Source organism: Rutilus rutilus, assembly GCF_951802725.1.
Source record: "Rutilus rutilus genome assembly, chromosome: 6".
NCBI lineage: Eukaryota > Metazoa > Chordata > Actinopteri > Cypriniformes > Leuciscidae > Rutilus > Rutilus rutilus.
The window spans coordinates 11,373,360-11,394,925 of record NC_140214.1 but is presented as its reverse complement, the minus strand read 5'-3'; the positions used below and the strand labels follow the sequence as shown (position 1 = coordinate 11,394,925).

At 37.4% G+C, this 21,566-nt stretch overlaps 1 protein-coding gene across 2 annotated transcripts in view; it reads right to left on the bottom strand.

The window, feature by feature from the left end:
• The window catches only part of dip2cb (disco-interacting protein 2 homolog Cb), a 36,783-nt gene extending 25,807 nt beyond the window's left edge, over positions 1-10,976 (bottom strand). For both annotated transcript variants that reach the window (XM_084410631.1, XM_084410632.1), the window contains exons 1-3: positions 10,615-10,976; positions 571-642; positions 385-489 (exon numbers count right to left, since the gene is read on the bottom strand). In XM_084410631.1, the coding sequence (XP_084266757.1) occupies positions 385-489; positions 571-642; positions 10,615-10,693 (256 nt within the window). In that variant the 5' untranslated portion in view covers positions 10,694-10,976. The remainder of the gene's footprint in view (positions 1-384; positions 490-570; positions 643-10,614) is intronic.
• Positions 10,977-21,566: the final 10,590 nt, after the last annotated feature.

Here is a 21,566-nt window from a genome sequence, read left to right as displayed (position 1 = left end):
AAAAATAATAATTAACTTTTAAATATGAAACTAAAACCGCTGGTATTTGTTCAAACAACTGGTTAATTCAGGAACAGAGCAAGTCACTGTCTTTATGAGAGAATAACTGAATCTTTCATTAGACCAATTCGTTCAATTTTTTTTATTTACCTCTTGTTTATTGAACAGTTGTTTAAAATCAATATTTTCAATTGCGCTTCTATTCAGAAAAAAAAAAACAATCTCTTGCTCGTGTGATATTGCTTAACTATATTGTATGTTATTAACATAAAAAAACAATAACTCATTTTTATTCATTTTGGTGGCAATTTTGCCTCAAGAGTTAGTATTATGTCTCCTGAAATCAGATTGTGTGTCTGTGCAAATCTGCGTCTTCTAGCTCACCTGAGCGGTAACGTTCATCCCTTGAGCCAGTGGACCGTCGCCGCTGGTAACGGGAGGATGAGGAAGACGATGAAGATGGTGTGACAGGGATGCGGCGTTCTGCCCCTACAGTAAACACAGAGGGACAACTGTAGCCAAAACACAATAAACACTAGGCTGCTGTGTAAAGTAAGGTATGTGTGTTACCTGGTGTTTGAGGTAGGTAAGCTTGTAAAAGTTTGGATCTTTTCTTCTCGTAGCCCTTCTGTGTGATGTCACCTGAAAAAAAAGATAAGGTAACCATTAACCAAACTAAATTGCCATCATTGAAGCTTTTCTTCAGGCACTGCAGTTCCTCATGGACCAAGATGGATAGCCAATCAATCACTTCAGAAGTTGGTTTTAGACAACATGGATGGAGCATCAACGAACCTCAAACAGTTAACAAATGGGCTTGAGGGCTTTCAACAGAAAATTTCACTGTCTTGCACTAATTGGTGTCATCACAGAAGTGAATTCTGTCATATTTCTGTTAATATTGAAGAGGGCTTCATGATTAATCGAAATAGAACTACAATATGGCATAGTGTGATTATAAGCCACGGCTTGATGGTTTAAGGTTTGAACATGAAGAAATTAAGATAGCCATACATATAAATATTGCAATTTTACAGTTTTACTAAAATACAATTATTATTATTATTATTATTATTATTATTATTGTATCATTAACTTAAATACTTTATTTTTTATGTGAAATATTACAATTTTAATATTTTTGGTTTAATTTTTTATTTAGTAATAATAATACTAATTGAAATATCTTTTTTTCTTTTATTATTATAGCACTTTTATTATAATTATAATTATTATTATTATTATAATAAAGTCTTATTGTATTTTAAATCACAACAACAATTTGCTTTTTTCTCCCAAAAAATCATGCAAGAGAGGCATTTATGTGACCAAGTGTAAATGAAACGTCGGATAGTAATATGATTATTCAAAAGGCAAGTCATGAAGTGTAACTTAATACCCCTATAGACCTCTGTGTGCAATGCAGCTGTATAACATTACATTATAATGTAATCTCAGAAAATCAACACAGAATACACAGTGGAACACAGAATTACAGATAGACGCTAAATGCTTCTCAAATTAATATTTTAAACTCTGAGTCTTTTCCCAAATGACTCTGTGTTGACCGAGTTAGTGTGGCTGATGGATACAAGTAAACAAACACAAGTGTAAACATGCTGCGTGCCTGCATCCCAAAATAATATCACAAATGATATCCATGACAACATAGGTGTGGTAGCCCCCCCCAGAGACCCACAGGAAATGAAGACATGGAGGCCCTGTTCTCATGAGATTCCTCCTCTATTATGAACATCAGAGGGAGCGCGAGAGTGAGAGAGAAAACCTGAACTTTAAATACATTTCTGCATTTAATATAATGAGAAGGCTTGATTGTACACAGACCTGGAGGGGAAAACCAGAAAACGTCACACCATAAACTGGGTTATTAGGTCAATCTGCACTGAGCCTTATATAATATACGTGCACAAAGATAACATAATATGCATATACTAAAACCTGAGCAAACGCACACAAGCATAATCAAATCAAATCCAAGATAACATAAGCAGTCTCATGAGTGCTTGCGCATACATACGCACAACTGAACACAAGCTCCGTGGCCACTCTATTAGATACGGCTGCTTGTCAAAGCAAACCAAACATGCGGCTTTTAATTCCATTTAGAAAGCATGCATATATCATTGCGACGCTTTAGTTACTTTCGGGTTATCGGATCATTAGAATTGCCACGTAATGGCATGTGATCTGAGCAAATGATTGTGGGAGGATTGTTGATGCAAGGTTTCTCAGAAACAGTTGACCTCGTGGGATTTACATGCTTGGGCTCAGAGAGAATGCTGTGTGAATTTAGCCAGATCTGTGAGAGAAAACACCTTGTTAAACAGAGCTCAAAGCAGCCTGCAGTACAGCTCTCTTTAAAACACTGTTGCGCAAATAAGGTCTTCTGAAATGCACCACATGTCAAAGATTAGAGCAGTAAAAGGTCCATGCAAGATGAGCCTTTGGAATCACTAAAAGTGGGCAAACAAAGATTTGTCTAAACTCCTTGAGGAAAAATAAAGAGAAAATGGCTGACCTGGCTATGTTTTAAAGTATTTCCATTGTTAGCTCGTCTCAATTTGGAGGATGTTTGTCATACCCAGAAATGCTGCAAAAGCCTCAGGTGCGATTCTGTAGCCAGATCAGCCCGTAATACTGAATGTCCTCCAGTATTTTCTGATGTCAGGTTTGTATCTTTTACTCTTTATTTCTGAGCATTTGATGTTTTGTATTGATTATCTTTGAATTGATTACGTAATTGGCATGATACATTTACCTGACTAATACTAAATTGTTACATTTGAATTGACTCCGACTTACTCTGAAATGATTAACTCTAGAAGATTATGTTCACAAATCTGTGTCAGGTTAGTAACGGACTAAAGTCTAGTTCTGAGTGGAGCATAGGGCACAACAACTCTTTTTAGAGATCCGGCTAACACTTGGCACTGGCTCAAGTGTACTTAGACTGTAAAGGCTAAAAACTAGGGAATTTCCATTTAGGACAACAGAATGTTGATTGAACAACCTAAATAGGGTGAGCCTTACCTCGGTTTATTTGTAATGTTACTCTAGCTAAGTGTACATGGGAAACCATGGCATGACCAACCAAGGCTACCTATAGAGAAAGTAATATTTGTTGGATTATATCTGTAGTAGTGCTAGTGACCTCTGACTAGAGATAGTGTTGCTTTATTCAAGTGTATACTGATCTATGGGGACTGAACAAAATAATTTCAGAGAGCGCAAGCATATGAGCGGCCATCTAAATAGTATAGTCAATTACCTCTGTCTAGTGACCAAGACTTGGAAGTTTGTGGATCTGGATAAAAGAACGGCCAGCGCGAGACCCTGAGCGACATTTGTATAATAAGAGTAAAGAGCTAAATATAATCAAATGTCTAGATAAATTATTATATAAATGGTCAATAATCAATTGGCATTCTAACCAATTGGTATATCATCAGCGCCTATGGTTTCTGCATTAAACTGATCAAATTTGACAGTAAGGACATGTATAATGTTTTTTTTTTTAATTATTAAAGAATTATCTAAAATAAAGAATTAAGACTTTATAATCTTGGCAAATCTGAGCTTCTAAAGCTCTCTAGACTCAAATAAAACTATTCATTTACAAATCAGATATCACTACTTCTCCCATGAACACCAAGTGCTAGAGCATGCACAAACATCACACTTGACTTGGATTTTCATTTGGCCCCAAGGAATGCTGCCAACATCTTGCTAAATCCAGGTTATATTCAACATCTGGGTTGTTTGGGAAGAGAGAGGGTCCTACTCAGCAGTAGGAGGACCTCAGCTTGTAAAATCTGGTATACAGTCAAAGTTTCTGAACTGCTGTGTCCCGTCAGAGAGTTCGGCTTGCAGCAGTGATCAAGAAAAGAATGGCATGATAAAATCAGTTTTATAGTAATTTAGTCATTCAGACTTTAACTGAAGGTGTGACAATCATCTGGACCTTCAACTGCTCAGATTATTGAAAGTGTACAGATTGCTTCCTTTTGTGCGTTCAGGGAAACTCTAGACATTGTGTCTGGGTTGTTTAACAAAATGATTAATCTGAGTGTAACTGGAAATGATGATTTGCCATAATCGCTTGTTTCAGCTCTAAAAAAAGATCAGTAATCATGTGAAAGGATGCATGACGACCCTTAAGTAGACTATCTTCAATCATATCATTGAGATAAAAACTATTACATTTATAATTATTTTAATTATTTCAAACATGAATGAACCCCAAATCCATCCATTTTAGGGATTCCTCAATTCATGAAATTGCATGATATTTCTGTCGTACAGAAGATGACACCTCTGAACTTCGGTATCAGGCTGATGTTCTGCTTCTGCAGGTTTCTTTTTTAAAGATGTAAGACTAGCAGGTGAGAGCTTAACCACCCAAACTAATGCCAGCACCATCATAAACAGAATGATAAAACTGTATGTAGGTCACGTCTTACACAAACACACACACACACTGCTCTGAGATCGCCTGAAGCTCAAAATGAATGCAAAAGCATGGAAATTAGGGGAGAACAGAATCCTTTAGAGAGACAGAGTATAAAATTCCTTCTAAAACAACAACATTAATGATTACATCAACTTTTATAAAACTCCCATTAATAATTGTAATAATCAAAGAGAAATGGCTGATCTCTTTGAGGCAGTAAGCTGTACACGTGTATATATGTGTGTGTGTGTGTGTGTGTGTGTGTGTGTGTTAGAGAGAGAGGGAGAGAGAGAGAAAATGAATAAAAATAGCATCATGACAGGCTTTTGGACAGCTGCAGTTGTGGAGAGAGTAACTTCCCATGACAACCCCCCAATAAACACACACACATATCAAGTATTAAAGGTTATGCATCTAGTTGTTCACTTAATAAACATTATGAGGCTAAACATTACAAACGGACACTCATAGAGCTCATTTACGTACAACAAAAAGTATTTTTTGGTCCATTGGAAAGAACAGTAAAACATGTTAATTTGTGCCATTTCTATATTTTTATTAGCTTAGTGAATGTAGACTTGAATGTTCAAGAACGTTTCCCAACCAGGGTTTCCCAAAATTGAGTTGATAAAAAGCTAAAAATGACTAAAATCATAAAAATGTAAAACGGAAATACATGATTTCAAAATAAAACACTTGAAACTTTTCATTTGTTTACCTGCATGTGACGTGACCATTAACCGACATCACAGAACCATTAACATGAATCAATGTGTTGTAAATGACCTAGATATTTTAGGCTAAAGGGGTTTGGCTGACAAAAAAAAAAAGTTTGTGAATCCTTGACCTGGACAATATAATAGAAAAAACAAAAAAAACAAATGAGACTCGCATCTCTTCTAAAGATGAATGAAAAGCAGCTTCTCTCAGCCAAACAGACCTGCTTCACACTGAACGGTCCATCTGCTATACCGGCCACTGAAACAACAGTACAACAAACCCTGTTTGCCGGCACCTCAACATTCACAGAGTCTGTGCACGGTACACTAGAACATTCAACATTCAAATTCATGGCCGAAGCCTTTCTTACCAAAAATGGCTAAGTAGATAGTGTGATTACTGAATCGGGCAGCAAAAAAACAATTCAAAACACAACACTACACCAGGAAAAACATTAAAACATTACAACAGCAAAACAAAGACAAGTCGAGCTACTAAATCTTGTTTTAGGCTTCAAACTGCCTTGGGCAGCAACACAGAACGAATTTGTTTGTGGTACAAGTAGACAGTTGGTTATGAAAGCAGGAAAGGTAAGGGCTTGCTGATAGTTCAGTCAAGGTGAATGAAAGTCCTGGAAACGGAAACCTGTCTTAAAGGAATCCTTTTGACATTATTTACTCACCATCATCTTGTTCCAAACCTGTATTTTTCTTCTGTGGAACAGAAAAGATTCATTTTTAGAATAATATCCTAGCTCTTCTTTTCAATATAATGAAGGTGAATGGGACTAGGGCTGTCAAGCTTCAAAATGACAATAAAAGTGATCCATACAACTCATGCACTATATTGCAAGTCTTTTAAAGCCATGGTTTTGTGTGAGGAACAGACAGAAATCATTATTATTCATTGAAAACCTTGAATCTCCGCTATTGCTTTTGTTGGCACATTCATGAGAGAAATAACAATGTCTGATTCTTATTTCTTTTTTAAAATCAGATCTGTCCAGTTCACAAAATAACACTAAATTATTCATTTGCTTCTCCAGTAGTCAAGTTCACTGACAGTTCATTTTCTCAATGATTCATTCCAGTCGCAACAGTTAACAGCCCACTGGAGGGTAAGATGTCAGTAAATTACTTGAATTTAAGTCCTTCATCATTTACTGTAAAACTAGTACCATACAGCTTCAGAAGACTAGGAATATGCTTTTTGTGATACTTTTAAGTGGTTTTGTCTCCTTCTTGAAAGCTCCATTTTGCAGTCATTGTTATTTACCAAGAAAGTCATACAGGTCTGGAACGATGATTTCTCTTGGGGTGACGAAAAATCACTATAAACTAGGTGAACTGCATAATCTCTGGACCTCTAACAGTGATCTGAAAATATGACCTGCTCAGGACGACCTTCCAGTAGTTCAAACTGTCATGTTTACTAGTACAACATGGGTAGCACAGAAACTAACCCACAAGCCTGAAAATGACCAACTGTAATTGAAAAATCAATTCAAACCGGTTTCCCCACCATCCATTGTTCGGTCAGTCAGGTAGTCCTCCCCCAAACTCGTGCCATTGGTTGAGCTAATGCTGCTAAATCAGGCCACTCAAACGAAGAGTATTGTTTTGATAGGACCATAGAGTTTACACTCTTCAGCAAGTAAACCCACAAATGGTTTACTTAAGGTTTCTGCACATTCCACTGAGAAAGTATTAATGAAAAAATCACATTTAAAGGGTTGGTTTACCCAAAAATGAAAATTCTTTCATCATTTATTCACCCCTATGTCATGCCAAACATGTACGACTATCTTCTGTGGAACAAAAAGGCTTTGAAGAATGATCATGCTGCTCTTTTCCATACAATGAAAGTGACTGGCTTTCAAGCTCCAAAAATGACAAAAACAGTACTGTTAAAAGCATAATAAAAGTTAGGGATGCACAATGTATCGGCTACCATATTGGTATAGGCCGATACATGTTCATTTTTGATGTTATCATTATCGACTCGATATATCAAAGTCGATAAATAATGGATTATTTCCTTCAGCTGAGACACTTCAGATGCGCACTGTTCGCCATGATGGTTTTGAATTGCTTTAAATATGATTGGAATCACTTCAAGAAAAGGAAAATACAGTTAAGTGCAACATGTCATATAGGCTACATAAAATTATAATGAGAACATTATAATTGTGTGCTTGGGACATGGCTTTTAATGGTGAGGTGTTTGTTTTTGTAATCAAGCTCTCAAATAAATTTGGATTTCACTTTATCGGCCAATATATTGGTTATCGGCTTTCAAATAAAAAAAAGAATTATCGCTTATAGTATCAGCCAAAAGTTCTGTATCGGTGCATCATACCCTAATAAAAGTAGTCAATATAACAATATATAACATGCAACATAACGCATGTTGTGTAACAGTATATTGGATCCGAGCATAAACTCTTAAAGTGACAGCAGTCTAATATTCCTGCTGCATATATTACATCTCATGTTAATAAAAGAACAAAAGGCAAACAAAATCACACTGCTCTTGACTGAATAACTTTTGTAACTTTAATTGTAAGTATAAATCTGCATTTATTTTTACAATGAAGACTATCCAGTATTATTTTACATTTGATTACTTTGATTTCTGTAGTATATCACACCTGAATACTAGCCTACTGTTAGACCCACCTGAAAAACGTAAAGCCATGTTCATTTCATATGTGTTTTTCTTTTTATGAAAATAAAATTTAGCATTGAAGATGGATTTTTCAAAAGTAGATTTTTGTTTGTTTATACTGCCAATTATAGTTCTTAGAAAGAAAATCGGAATTGGCAGGTCACATTAAAAAAAAAAGGAAAAAAAAAAGGAAATCAGAATCAGCCAAGAAAATTGCAATCGGTGCATCTCTAAAAATGTATTTTTATTGCTTGTACAATGAGTTTTGCTGTAACACCAGGATGCCCTGCAGACTCCCGTATGCAAACAATGATAATTGTGCCAGTAACCTCATGTATACTATACCGTACTGACACCTGTACGCACAAGTAAAAAGTGTCATTCTAACACACACCCATATTTACACACAATCCTGTTTGCAATAATTCTAATTCTAGAATATACAGAACCAGATTATTTTGTTAGAAACAAAACAATCCAGAAACTCTTTACAAAGTAGTCATATTATCGGTTTGATAAAACTACGACAGACACTTGTCAGTTATCAAAATCAGACCACATAAATACAAGATTATATTCTGCATGAGTGCATTAGTGTAAGTATATGTTACTCTGATCAGATGAAGACCCTAATCCTCCAGAATGACTCTTCTGCCCCCATAAGCCTTTGTCCGCAGAGCCAATCTGAACACAGCATGAGAGACTCTGAACCAATGAAACGATTGCCTGTGGCAAGAAAGCCAATCAGATGAGAGCATGCGTGGAAACTAGGCCAGAAGCCAAAGCAACAGAACAGTGACAACAGATGCCTCCATCCATACACACAAATAGGATATTATAATATACAACAAGCTTATGAATGCATGTCACCCATGCTAATTTATTCAAGCATATTTAACGTTGAATATATGCACTATGAAAAACTGTAGTCTGAAGTATACAATAAAAAGCTCCAAAACATAATGCATTTTGGGAAACATCTCCCCCTTAAGTTTCCCGGGCCACTTCATCTGACCGGGTCAGGAGTCAATGGGAACATTCTGAACTTCTGAACTGTTTGGTGTTCGAATAAACATAATGATGGATTATTTAATATCTGATTGAAGTACACAAAATAACAGAACGCTGTCTCGTGCGCACAGGGACGGCAGATGTGGCCTAATAAGGGGAATCATCCTTCTCTGGGTCTCTCTGTTAGGAGAAATGATGCAATCTACATGAAACATAAACCAGAAAACACAGACTCCCTTCTGCAAGAACTGGCCATGCGGCACCACTTTCTAAATCAACGGGATTAAGTCCCCACTCATTACAGCAATGGTGTGACATGCTACATTAAACATGCTACATTAATCTAAAACTGTTTATTTTTTACTATTTTCCCATTCCTCGTATAAGTATTATACAGGCAGTTTTTCATTTTTTATACAACTTTACATTTATTGAGATATTATGTAGATGATTATTGTAATGATACAGTGAGTTTTTTTTATATGCAATAGGAGTCTGACAACAACCAGTATGATCTGATCTCACCATCATCGAGTCTGTCTGGGATTACATGAAGAAACAGAAAAAACTGAGACAGAGTAAATCCAGAAGAACTGCGGCAACGTCTCAAAGACAATTAAAAATTAAATTAAAAAAAGAGACCTGCAAAGCTATAGCTCTGTGAAAAGTGTTAGGCACTTGTGTAAAAGTGCTGTAAAGTGATTATAGATTATTTATCAGCTAACTTCTATTAACTAAATAAAATCAATATGAATCTGTAATCTCAGCTGGACTCGATGCACTAATTATAATATTGTTTTACAATCATATACAGTTAACTTAATACAATCTTTTTTTTTTATAGATGATGTTTCAATGATTTTGCTTTAATGAAGTGAAAAATATAAGTGAATATTTTGAAAACAAGCTATCTTTTTAAAACTCTGTTTATACACCAAGAAATATAGCTTCAATATAGGTTCAGCTAAAAACCTTAATTGTTTACGAAGGATTCCCTTATATTTTTAAGTTTGAAAACCCTTGTCAATTAAGGCTGATCAAAATTCATGGTGGTCAGAAAAACTGTCCCCATGAAAATGTTGTTTTTATGACTATCATGAATTTTGAATACTCCTTTAATAGCTTAAAGTATGTATCTCATACGTGTGTGTGTGTGTGTGTGTGTGTGTGTGTGTGAGAGAGTGAGTGTGTGTGAGAGAGTGAGTGTGTGTGTGTGTGTGTGAGAGTGAGTGTGTGTGTGAGAGAGAGAGAGAGAGAGAGAGAGAGAGAGAGAGAGATGCACTTCACGAGCAAGCGCATTACGTGCAAAATACACAACAAACAGGATAGCCAGATGAATATTTTCCCAATGCTTTAAACACACCAGCTTCACTTATAACCGATTTACGTGCCCTATATATTCACAAAGGCGGTGGCCGTGTTATGAACAGTTCACTGGAATGGAGAATGGAATATATGAGAGAGCGAGAGAGTGAGTGAGAGAGAGAGGGAGACTTTAAATTCCAAAACACACATCTTCCTTCATAAACCCAAATAGCAACGTATTAAAAACGTCATTAATGTCTTATAATATGCATTTCTTTCCTCATCCAACCAAGGTCAACGGAACCGCTCTGTCCGATTCTGCAAATGTAAACACGCGCTCACTTAAATCTGATACATGTATCGAGCTCGCTGACCCGTTCATCTCCACTTCTGTCGTTCACTTTCTCCCTCTCTGACCGGGGACACGGGCAGCTACTCACCCTCTGATAGCTCCAGCTCGAGCTCCGCGAGCCGCGCGCGCACCTCCAACGGCAGCGGTAACGAATCACGGTCTGCCATTGCGACTCCAACACATCCGAGCCTCAGCGTCTCTCTGTGTCTCACGAGCACACGGTGTCAAACGTGTATTTCACGGTGCAAAAATAGAACGCATGAGTGTGAGCGCGGATGGACAGCGAGGAGAAGCGTTACAGGAGACCCGTCATCACCGGTCGGTTTTCGGTTACGCTCGGCTTCCTTCTGATTCCGGATTGTAAGTGGTGCACAGCAGCAGCGAAGCTGCCCGTGTTTCCACTGCGGTGCCACTGTGCCCGCTGCTGCCGTCGCGCTCACGTGACCTCGGTGCTCGTTCAAACGCAGAAGAGAGCGACAGTGCGCGCGCGCACCGACAGTAACGGAAAGCGGCATCTGTGTGAAGATATAACGACCTACAGTGTCATTAAACCATAGACAGTAAAAGCATTAAACACGCCCCGGGTGAAATGTCTCAATAGGAGTTATTTTGGAGAAATTCACATCTCATTGAATTTCGAATTCTCATCCATTTTACGAGACGTTAGAGTGTAAGAAAGAGAGAGAAAAAAACAAAACAATTAAGCCCCATTTTCACTCACTTAATTGTATAGTTACAGAACTGAAATATTTACTTATGCTAGCCTATCTAAAGAGAGGAACTATGCCAACTCGATCTATTTACGCAATGCTAAATATTTTATTGTGTTAATGTTTTAAAGTTAATAACTGTTGGTTCATTTTATTATATGTTTTGTTTGATATATTAGGCTACTTTACTAGTTTTTACAGGACATAAATGAAGAACTTTTAAAATATTTAGAGATGTTATGATGCCTCCTGCTGGTGCGTGGTAGTTAAAGCAGTCAAATCACTGAACGAATAGTTCATAGTTAAAATATGCATGTTACTCAACTGGAGTTAGATTGCTTAATAGGACAAAGTCTTTATTTTATTTTCATTTCTGCATTTTGGCTTTTATCCAAGCGATTTGCATTGCATTAAAAAAAAAAATTTTCATTTGTTTTTCATGTATTTCTGCATAACCTGCCTCTCATCTTTCTCAGGGCTGTTAATATAGTTTGATACACTTTTCCAGTTCCTTGAATAGATGGTACACTCCAAAAATAAAAAAAGGAAGCACGATAAACATCTTCTGGCATGTTTGCACTGATCTCAGTCAAGGAAGCAGGGATTACACACACACACTCTCTCTCTCTCTCTCTGACTCACTCACTCACTCACTCACTCACATATGTATTTTTAAGTAAAAAAAGATATGTTTGGCTTTTGAAATTATGTCAGTTTGGTCAGTTAAGTTCTATTTAAAAAAAAAACGTTCTCACCAACGTTTTGCCTGCAACAAAATCATACATAAAATATACAGCAGCATTAACCTTTAAAGGGATAGTTCACCCAAAAATGAAAATTACCCCATGATTTACTCACCCTCAAGCCATCCTAGATGTGTATAACTTTCTTCTTTCAGACGAATAGAATCTTTTATGATGCACCGATCCATCATAAAAGTGCTCCACACGGCTCCGGGGGGTTGATAAAGGCCTTCTGAAGCAAAGCGATGCATTTGTATAAGAAAAATATCCATATTTAAAACTAAACTAAAATAACTAGCTTCCAACACTTGTACGCACTGATTTATGGCGAAAGAGTAAACCTCTGACCTGATGCGTGTATTGACGAACGCAGAAGCGCAGAGGATAGAGCAAAACAAAACACTGGTCACAAATTAGAATTTGTATTAGAATTTTTAAAGAGAAATGTCAAAGGAGTTCGATATAAGAAAAGCTTGAATTTGTTGGCCAGCCCTATTTGTTTCAACCGCGACGGCCGTCAAAACCATAGATATCATATAAAGGCTAGATGTCTTAAAGGTGAACTAAGTAACTTTTTTACCTTAACTGAACAGCTTCGGAGTCATTGGAATGGTTATATTACTTATTTCGGGTTGAATGGTGGTCGTTTCGCACCCCCCTGGTGCCCGTGAGCGGAAAATCCGCACTTGCAACTTTGAGCCGGCGTCAGGAAGTATCGCGTGATATCAGGTCTCTCGATGTAAACAATTGCTTTACGGCCAAAAGAAATCTGCTAAAATGCCGTCATTATTGTGCTCCCTCACGCTGTTCGAACCCGAATGAAGAAGACGTTTTAAAGAATGTCCCATCTGCTTTGATGTCGTTGATCTCCTCTGGTGTCCGAGAATCGCCAATGAGTTTTTACAACAGTGTTGTCAAATATCTATTCCGAAGCTGTGGGGGGAGCTCTAGAGAGAAACCTGCGAGCAAAAAGCGAGAATACAGCGAAGAAATCCCGAAATTACTGAGCCCCGCTTTAAGGCGGAGTCACTTCCGGCATCACCGGCGGCCATCTTACCACAGGGCTCTGTGAATTAAGGTAAGTGAGCAGCACGCACACAAATCCTCTTATCTCGGTGAAATCGTGACGGATTTACAAACGGTTTGGTTTCTTACAAACGTCATTACCGTGGCTATAATTCTTTCATATGGAAGTCCATTTGTATAATTATTCATATGTATGCAGTTTCATAGCTACATCTCTGACGTTAATAACAAACCAAACCGTTTGAAAATCGGTAGAAAATTTAGCAAGTTATGGTTATTTAAAAGTACATGCACCATGTTACGAGCTCTATGGTTACGAGTGAGTGAGCACCGTGTGGTAAGATGGCCGTGTGCGGACGTCGACCTCCATTGGCCAGCAGCGCGGACGAGACATCTAGCCTTTATATGATATCTATGGTCAAAACTATATGCCTCTCCCACATCCTACATAAGTTGACTTGCGTATGCTGTCTGCCGGAAGCTAGTTATTGTAGTCTATAAAGTTTTAAATATGGATATTTTTCTTAGAAAAACACATAGCTTATATGATTGATGGTTGCACTTTTCTGGACTTCAAAATCAGGACCGCCATTCACTACCATTATAAAGCTTGGAAGAGCAATGTTATTTTTTTAATATAACCCTGATTGTGTCCTCTTGAAAGAAGATATCTAGGCTAAATCTAGGATGGCGTGAGGGTGAGTAAATCATGGGATAATTTTCATGTTTGGGTGAACTATCCCTTTAAGGCTAAAGAAAGATCCAGGCGGGATTTGGATCTATACAGTTTTATTACTTGTGGTAAGCAAGTCATGCACACATTTCAGAAAGCCTGCCTACCCTTGTAAGAAACACACAACATAAAGCCAATAGCCAAGAACCAGACAGTATTACCACCTCAGAGAAGCCATAAAACAGAGTGCACATATGTGCAACATGGAGTTTTGAGGAAAGCTGAAATTAAACCTTTGAGGGTATATGTTTGATGAAAAGTAGGAGGTGACTTCACTTAGGCTATCTTTATACAGATGGTACTATTTTAGTAACAATAACTGGAAAGACTGTACAATCACAGAAGAACATGATGGTTAAATGAATAAATTAGTAAATTACAAACAATGTCTTAAATGCTTAGCTCTAAAAAGAAGCACAAGAACGTAGTGTTTGGACCAATCACAGGGAACTAATTTACATATACACACCTCGAGAGTTTCACTTGGAATAGTTGACTTTGTATTAGACAGAATTGTGGCATTCAATTAGAAAACACTGAAAAACATAGAAAAATATGACTAAATTTTAGTGTTCTTTACATAAATGATTTTATCTGTCACAGTTTTTTTTTCTCCAACCACAATTGAGAAGTATTTCTCCCTGGTGAGGTGATGTAAGGATCTCGCAAACACAACATCGATCGGAGCGGTAGGAAGTTCACTGTAGAGGTTACAAACTGGGTGTAAATCACTCGTCCAATCACCTCGGGGAAGGTCTGAGACAAGAGCCAATCGCTGTCCTCACAGGACATCGTCTGAACCATAGGGTCTGAACAGTTGAGCGAGTGCACAGGAAAATGGGTCAAAACGCGGTGTTCACGCACAAGACGTTGGTAAGCAAAATAGCGAATCAACTGATGCGATCCCCGAGGACTTGGAAACACTCGCGGCTGGCGCAATGAGTTCAATGTGTGAACCAGCACAAGATGCTGGAACCCAATTCAGACTACTCTCCCACCGCTCTTTTATCTTAAATTAATATAAAATATTTATAAATTTAAAGAACACTGACCGCTGAGACAATTAGTTGTCTTCAGTTATGGCGATATTGTGTTATCTTTTTTAACACTGTTCCAAGTAAACTAATATTTCGTCATTCAAGAATACTTTCAATAGTGTTTTCAAACCACAAAAGTGACACAAAATTATAGTAACAGTTCGCTGCTCCTGCCCTAAGGCCCATTCACACAAAGAACGATAACTATAATGATAATAGCATGCAGTGCATCTAGACTTCTGGGGGCCCTAAACAAAACTTTGTCCAGGGGGCCCCTGTCAGTGCATTCATATAAACCCCAAAATGACCCCAACCCCTTAATCTGTTCTTTCAGAGCAGTTTCACTATTAACCAACAACAGTGATTCGAAACGCGTAGTAGGCTAATACAATAAAAACAATAGGACAAAAAAAAAACGAAAAAAAGATATGCATGAAATGAACAATTTAGCCTACAACTAATAATAGTCTACTATACAGATATTGAATAAAGTAATCAAGTGTAAAAATAAATAAATAAAATAAAACATTGCATAGTCTTCACTGTATGAATTAAATCTACATTGATTCTTATGAAGTTACTAATGTTATTCAGTGAAGCGCGGTGAATTATTCCCTCGTTTTCTTTTGTTGTTTGAGTAACATTAAATGACAGAGAGAGCAGCGGGTTTATTTAGGCTGCTGTCACTTTAACACCAAATACACAGACACCAGATAAAACAGACAGAATATGAGGGTTAAATAAATAAAATAGCAAATTACAACATATTAAATGCTTAGCTCAAAAAAGACGTAAGCATCAGATCGTAGTGTTTGAACCAATCACAGGGAACTCATTTACATATACCCACCCTGGACACTGGACAGTTTCACTTGGAACAGATTGTTTTAGACAGAATTGTGGCATTCAATTAGAAAACACTGAAAAATATAGAAAAATATGTCAAAATTTTAGTGTTCGTTACATAAATGATTTTATCCGTCACAGTTATTTTTTTCTCCAACCAGTATTGAGAAGTATTTCTCCCTGGTGAGGTGATATAATGATCTCGCAAACGCAACAACGATCGGAGCGGTAGGAAGTTCACTGTAGAGGTTATAAACTGGGTGTTAATCACTCGTCCAATCACCTCGGGGAAGGTCTGAGACAAGAGCCAATCGCTGTCCTCACAGGACATCGTCTGAACAGATGAGCGAGTGCACAGGAAAATGGGTCAAAACGCGGTGTTCACGCACAAGACGTTGGTAAGCAAAATAGCGAATCAACTGATGCGATCTCCGTGGATTTGGAAACACTCGCGGCTGGCGCAATGAGTAGCTACAATGTGTGAACCAGCACAAGATGCTGGAACCCAATTCAGACTACTCTCCCACCGCTCTTTTATCTTAAAATAATAATATAAAATATTTATACATTTAAAGAACACTGACCGCTGAGACAATTAGTTGTCTTCAGTTATGGCGATATTGTGTGTCTTTTTTATAGGCTAAATAACACTGTTCCAAGTAAACTAATATTTTTTCACACAAGGATACTATCAATAGTGTTTTCAAACCACAAAAGTGACACAAAATTATAGTAACAGTTCGCTGCTCCTGCCCTAAGGCCCATTCACACAAAGAACGATAACTATAAACATAACTAATGATAATAGCATGCAGTGCATCTAGACTTCTGGGGGCCCTAAACAAAACTTTGTCCAGGGGGCCCCTGTCAGTGCATTCATATAAACCCCAAAATGACCCCAACCCCTTAATCTGTTCTTTCAGAGCAGTTTCACTATTAACCAACAACAGTGATTCGAAACACGTAGTAATACAATAAAAACAATAGGACAAATAAAACCGAAAAAAAGATATGCATGAAATGAACAATTTAGCCTACAACTAATAATAGTCTACTATACAGATATTGAATAAAGTAATCAAGTGTAAAAATAAATAAATAAAATAAAACATTGCATAGTCTTCACTGTATGAATTAAATCTACATTGATTCTTATGAAGTTACTAATGTTATTCAGTGAAGCGCTGTGAATTATTCCCTCGTTTTCTTTTGTTGTTTGAGCAACATTAAATGACAGAGAGAGCAGCGGGTTTATTTAGGCTGCTGTCACTTTAACACCAAATACACAGACACCAGATAAAACAGACAGAATATGAGGGTTAAATAAATAAAATAGCAAATTACAACATATTAAATGCTTAGCTCAAAAAAGACGTAAGCATCAGATCGTAGTGTTTGAACCAATCACAGGGAACTCATTTACATATACCCACCCTTGACACTGGACAGTTTCACTTGGAACAGATTGTTTTAGACAGAATTGTGGCATTCAATTAGAAAACACTGAAAAACATAGAAAAATATGTCTAAATTTTAGTGTTCGTTACATAAATGATTTTATCTGTCACAGTTATTTTTTTCTCCAACCACAATTGAGAAGTATTTCTCCATTGTGAGGTGATATAAGGATCTCGAAAACGTAACATCGATCGGAGCGGTAGGAAGTTCACTGTAGAGGTTACAAACTGGGTGTTAATCACTCGTCCAATCACCTCGGGGAAGGTCTGAGACAAGAGCCAATCGCTGTCCTCACAGGACATCGTCTGAACAGATGAGCTAGTGCACAGGAAAATGGGTCAAAACGCGGTGTTCACGCACAAGACGTTGGTAAGCTAAATAGCGAATCAACTGATGCGATCCCCGTGGACTTGGAAACACTCGCGGCTGGCGCAATGAGTTCAATGTGTGCACCAGCACAAGAAGCTGGAACCCAACTCAGACTACTCTCCCACCACTCTTTTATATTAAATTAATATAAAATATTTATAAATTTAAAGAACACTGACCGCTGAGACAATTAGTTGTCTTCAGTTATGGCGGTATTGTGTGTCTTTTTTTTTAGGCTAAATAACACTGTTCCAAGTAAACTAATATTTTGTCGTACAAGAATACTTTCAATAATGTTTTCAAACCACAAAAGTGACACAAAATTATAGTAACAGTTCGCTGCTCCTGCCCTAAGGCCCATTCACACAAAGAACGATAACTATAAACATAACTAATGATAATAGCATCCAGTGCATCTAGACTTCTGGGGGCCCTAAACAAAACTTTGTCCAGGGGGCCCCTGTCAGTGCATTCATATAAACCCCAAAATGACCCCAACCCCTTAATCTGTTCTTTCAGAGCAGTTTCACTATTAACCAACCACAGTGATTCGAAACACGTAGTAATACAATAAAAACAATAGGACAAATAAAACCGAAAAAAAGATATGCATGAAATGAACAATTTAGCCTACAACTAATAATAGTCTACTATACAGATATTGAATAAAGTAATCAAGTGTAAAAATAAATAAATAAAATAAAACATTGCATAGTCTTCACTGTATGAATTAAATCTACATTGATTCTTATGAAGTTACTAATGTTATTCAGTGAAGCGCGGTGAATTATTCTCTCGTTTTCTTTTGTTGTTTGAGTAACATTAAATGACAGAGAGAGCAGCGGGTTTATTTAGGCTGCTGTCACTTTAACACCAAATACACAGACACCAGATAAAACAGACTGAATATGAGGGTTAAATAAATAAAATAGCAAATTACAACATATTAAATACTTAGCTCAAAAAAGACGTAAGCATCAGATCGTAGTGTTTGAACCAATCACAGGGAACTCATTTACATATACCCACCCTTGACACTGGACAGTTTCACTTGGAACAGATTGTTTTAGACAGAATTGTGGCATTCAATTAGAAACACTGAAAAACATAGAAAAATATGTCTAAATGTTAGTGTTCGTTACATAAATGATTTTATCCGTCACAGTTATTTTTTTCTCCAACCAGTATTGAGAAGTATTTCTCGCTGGTGAGTGATGTAAGGATCTCGCAAACGCAACATCGATCGGAGCGGTAGGAAGTTCACTGTAGAGGTTACAAACTGGGTGTTAATCACTCGTCCAATCACCTCGGGGAAGGTCTGAGACAAGAGCCAATCGCTGTCCTCACAGGACATCGTCTGAACAGATGAGCGAGTGCACAGGAAAATGGGTCAAAGCGCGGTGTTCACGCACAAGACGTTGGTAAGCAAAATAGCGAATCAACTGATGCGATCCCCGCGTGGACTTGGAAACACTCGCGGCTGGCGCAATGAGTTCAATGTGTGAACCAGCACAAGAAGCTGGAACCCAACTCAGACTACTCTCCCACCACTCTTTTATATTAAATTAATATAAAATATTTATAAATTTAAAGAACACTGACCGCTGAGACAATTAGTTGTCTTCAGTTATGGCGGTATTGTGTGTCTTTTTTTTTAGGCTAAATAACACTGTTCCAAGTAAACTAATATTTTGTCGTACAAGAATACTTTCAATAATGTTTTCAAACCACAAAAGTGACACAAAATTATAGTAACAGTTCGCTGCTCCTGCCCTAAGGCCCATTCACACAAAGAACGATAACTATAAACATAACTAATGATAATAGCATCCAGTGCATCTAGACTTCTGGGGGCCCTAAACAAAACTTTGTCCAGGGGGCCCCTGTCAGTGCATTCATATAAACCCCAAAATGACCCCAACCCCTTAATCTGTTCTTTCAGAGCAGTTTCACTATTAACCAACAACAGTGATTCGAAACGCGTAGTAATACAATAAAAACAATAGGAAAAATAAAACCGAAAAAAAGATATGCATGAAATGAACAATTTAGCCTACAACTAATAATAGTCTACTATACAGATATTGAATAAAGTAATCAAGTGTAAAAATAAATAAATAAAATAAAACATTGCATAGTCTTCACTGTATGAATTAAATCTACATTGATTCTTATGAAGTTACTAATGTTATTCAGTGAAGAGCGGTGAATTATTCCCTCGTTTTCTTTTGTTGTTTGAGTAACATTAAATGACAGAGAGAGCAGCGGGTTTATTTAGGCTGCTGTCACTTTAACACCAAATACACAGACACCAGATAAAACAGACAGAATATGAGGGTTAAATAAATAAAATAGCAAATTACAACATATTAAATGCTTAGCTCAAAAAATACGTAAGCATCAGATCGTAGTGTTTGAACCAATCACAGGGAACTCATTTACATATACCCACCCTGGACACTGGACAGTTTCAATTGGAAAAGTTTGTTTTAGACAGAATTGTGGCATTCAATTAGAAAACACTGAAAAACATAGAAAAATATGTCTAAATGTTAGTGTTCTTTACATAAATGATTTTATCCGTCACAGTTTTTTTTTTCCTCCAACCAGTATTGAGAAGTATTTCTCCCTGGTGAGGTGATGTAAGGATCTCGCAAACCCAACATCGATCGGAGCGGTAGGAAGTTCACTGTAGAGGTTACAAACTGGGTGTTAATCACTCGTCCAATCACCTCGGGGAAGGTCTGAGACAAGAGCCAATCGCTGTCCTCACAGGACATCGTCTGAACAGATGAGCGAGTGCACAGGAAAATGGGTCAAAACGCGGTGTTCACGCACAAGACGTTGGTAAGCAAAATAGCGAATCAACTGATGCGATCTCCGTGGACTTGGAAACACTCGCGGCTGGCGCAATGAGTTCAATGTGTGAACCAGCACAAGATGCTGGAACCCAATTCAGACTACTCTCCCACCGCTCTTTTATCTTAAAATAATAATATAAAATATTTATAAATTTAAAGAACACTGACCCGCTGAGACAATTAGTTGTCTTCAGTTATGGCGGTATTGTGTGTCTCTTTTACAGGCTAAATAACACTGTTCCAAGTAAACTAATATTTTTTCACACAAGGATACTATCAATAGTGTTTTCAAACCACAAAAGTGACACAAAATTATAGTAACAGTTCGCTGCTCCTGCCCTAAGGCCCATTCACACAAAGAACGATAACTATAACTAATGATAATAGCATGCAGTGCATCTAGACTTCTGGGGGCCCTAAACAAAACTTTGTCCAGGGGGCCCCTGTCAGTGCATTCATATAAACCCCAAAATGACCCCAAACCTCTTAATCCGATCTTTCAGAGCAGTTTCACTATTAACCAACAACAGTGATTCGAAACGCTTAGCAATACAATAAAAACGATAGGACAAATAATTTTTTTAAAAAAAGATATGCATGAAATGAACAATTTAGCCTACTACTAATAATAGTCTACTATACAGATATTGAATTGTACTTTTTTTTTTTTACAAAAATAAAACATTGTATAGTCTTCACTATAGGCTATGAATTAAATATAGGCCTACACTGATTCTTCTTAAGTTACTAATGTTATTCAGTGAAGAGTAGTGAATGATTCTCTCGTTTTCTTTTGTTGTTTGAGTTGTTTATGTTGTTAACTGAAGACATAACTGGATTTCTCCGTTAAAGCATACGCCAGAAGCCCAAAGTAGCCTGTACTTGTCTGTGTTTCTCTCCATCTCGGATCGCGCGGACAGAAAGCCACCTGATGAAAAGCGTCTCTTTTGCAGCTCAATACGCTTTTACACGTGACGTTACATGATTCGACTGATTTGAATGTTACGTATGGTGACAGCACACCGCTTTAAAGGAAAGGAACGGATAAAGGCATCATGTTTTCATTATCGTTGGAAGCCAAAATATATATTTTTTTACTAAAACACGCTCCTATTTTATTCTTGAGATCAAGGTGGCCCCCTGGTGGTTCAGGGGCCCTACGCAACATGGGTACTTTGCGTATAGGGAGGACAGGTGTTGTGCCGAATTTCGACCCCCTGCCAAATTATTACCCCCCTCGTTGAAGTCAGTACCTGA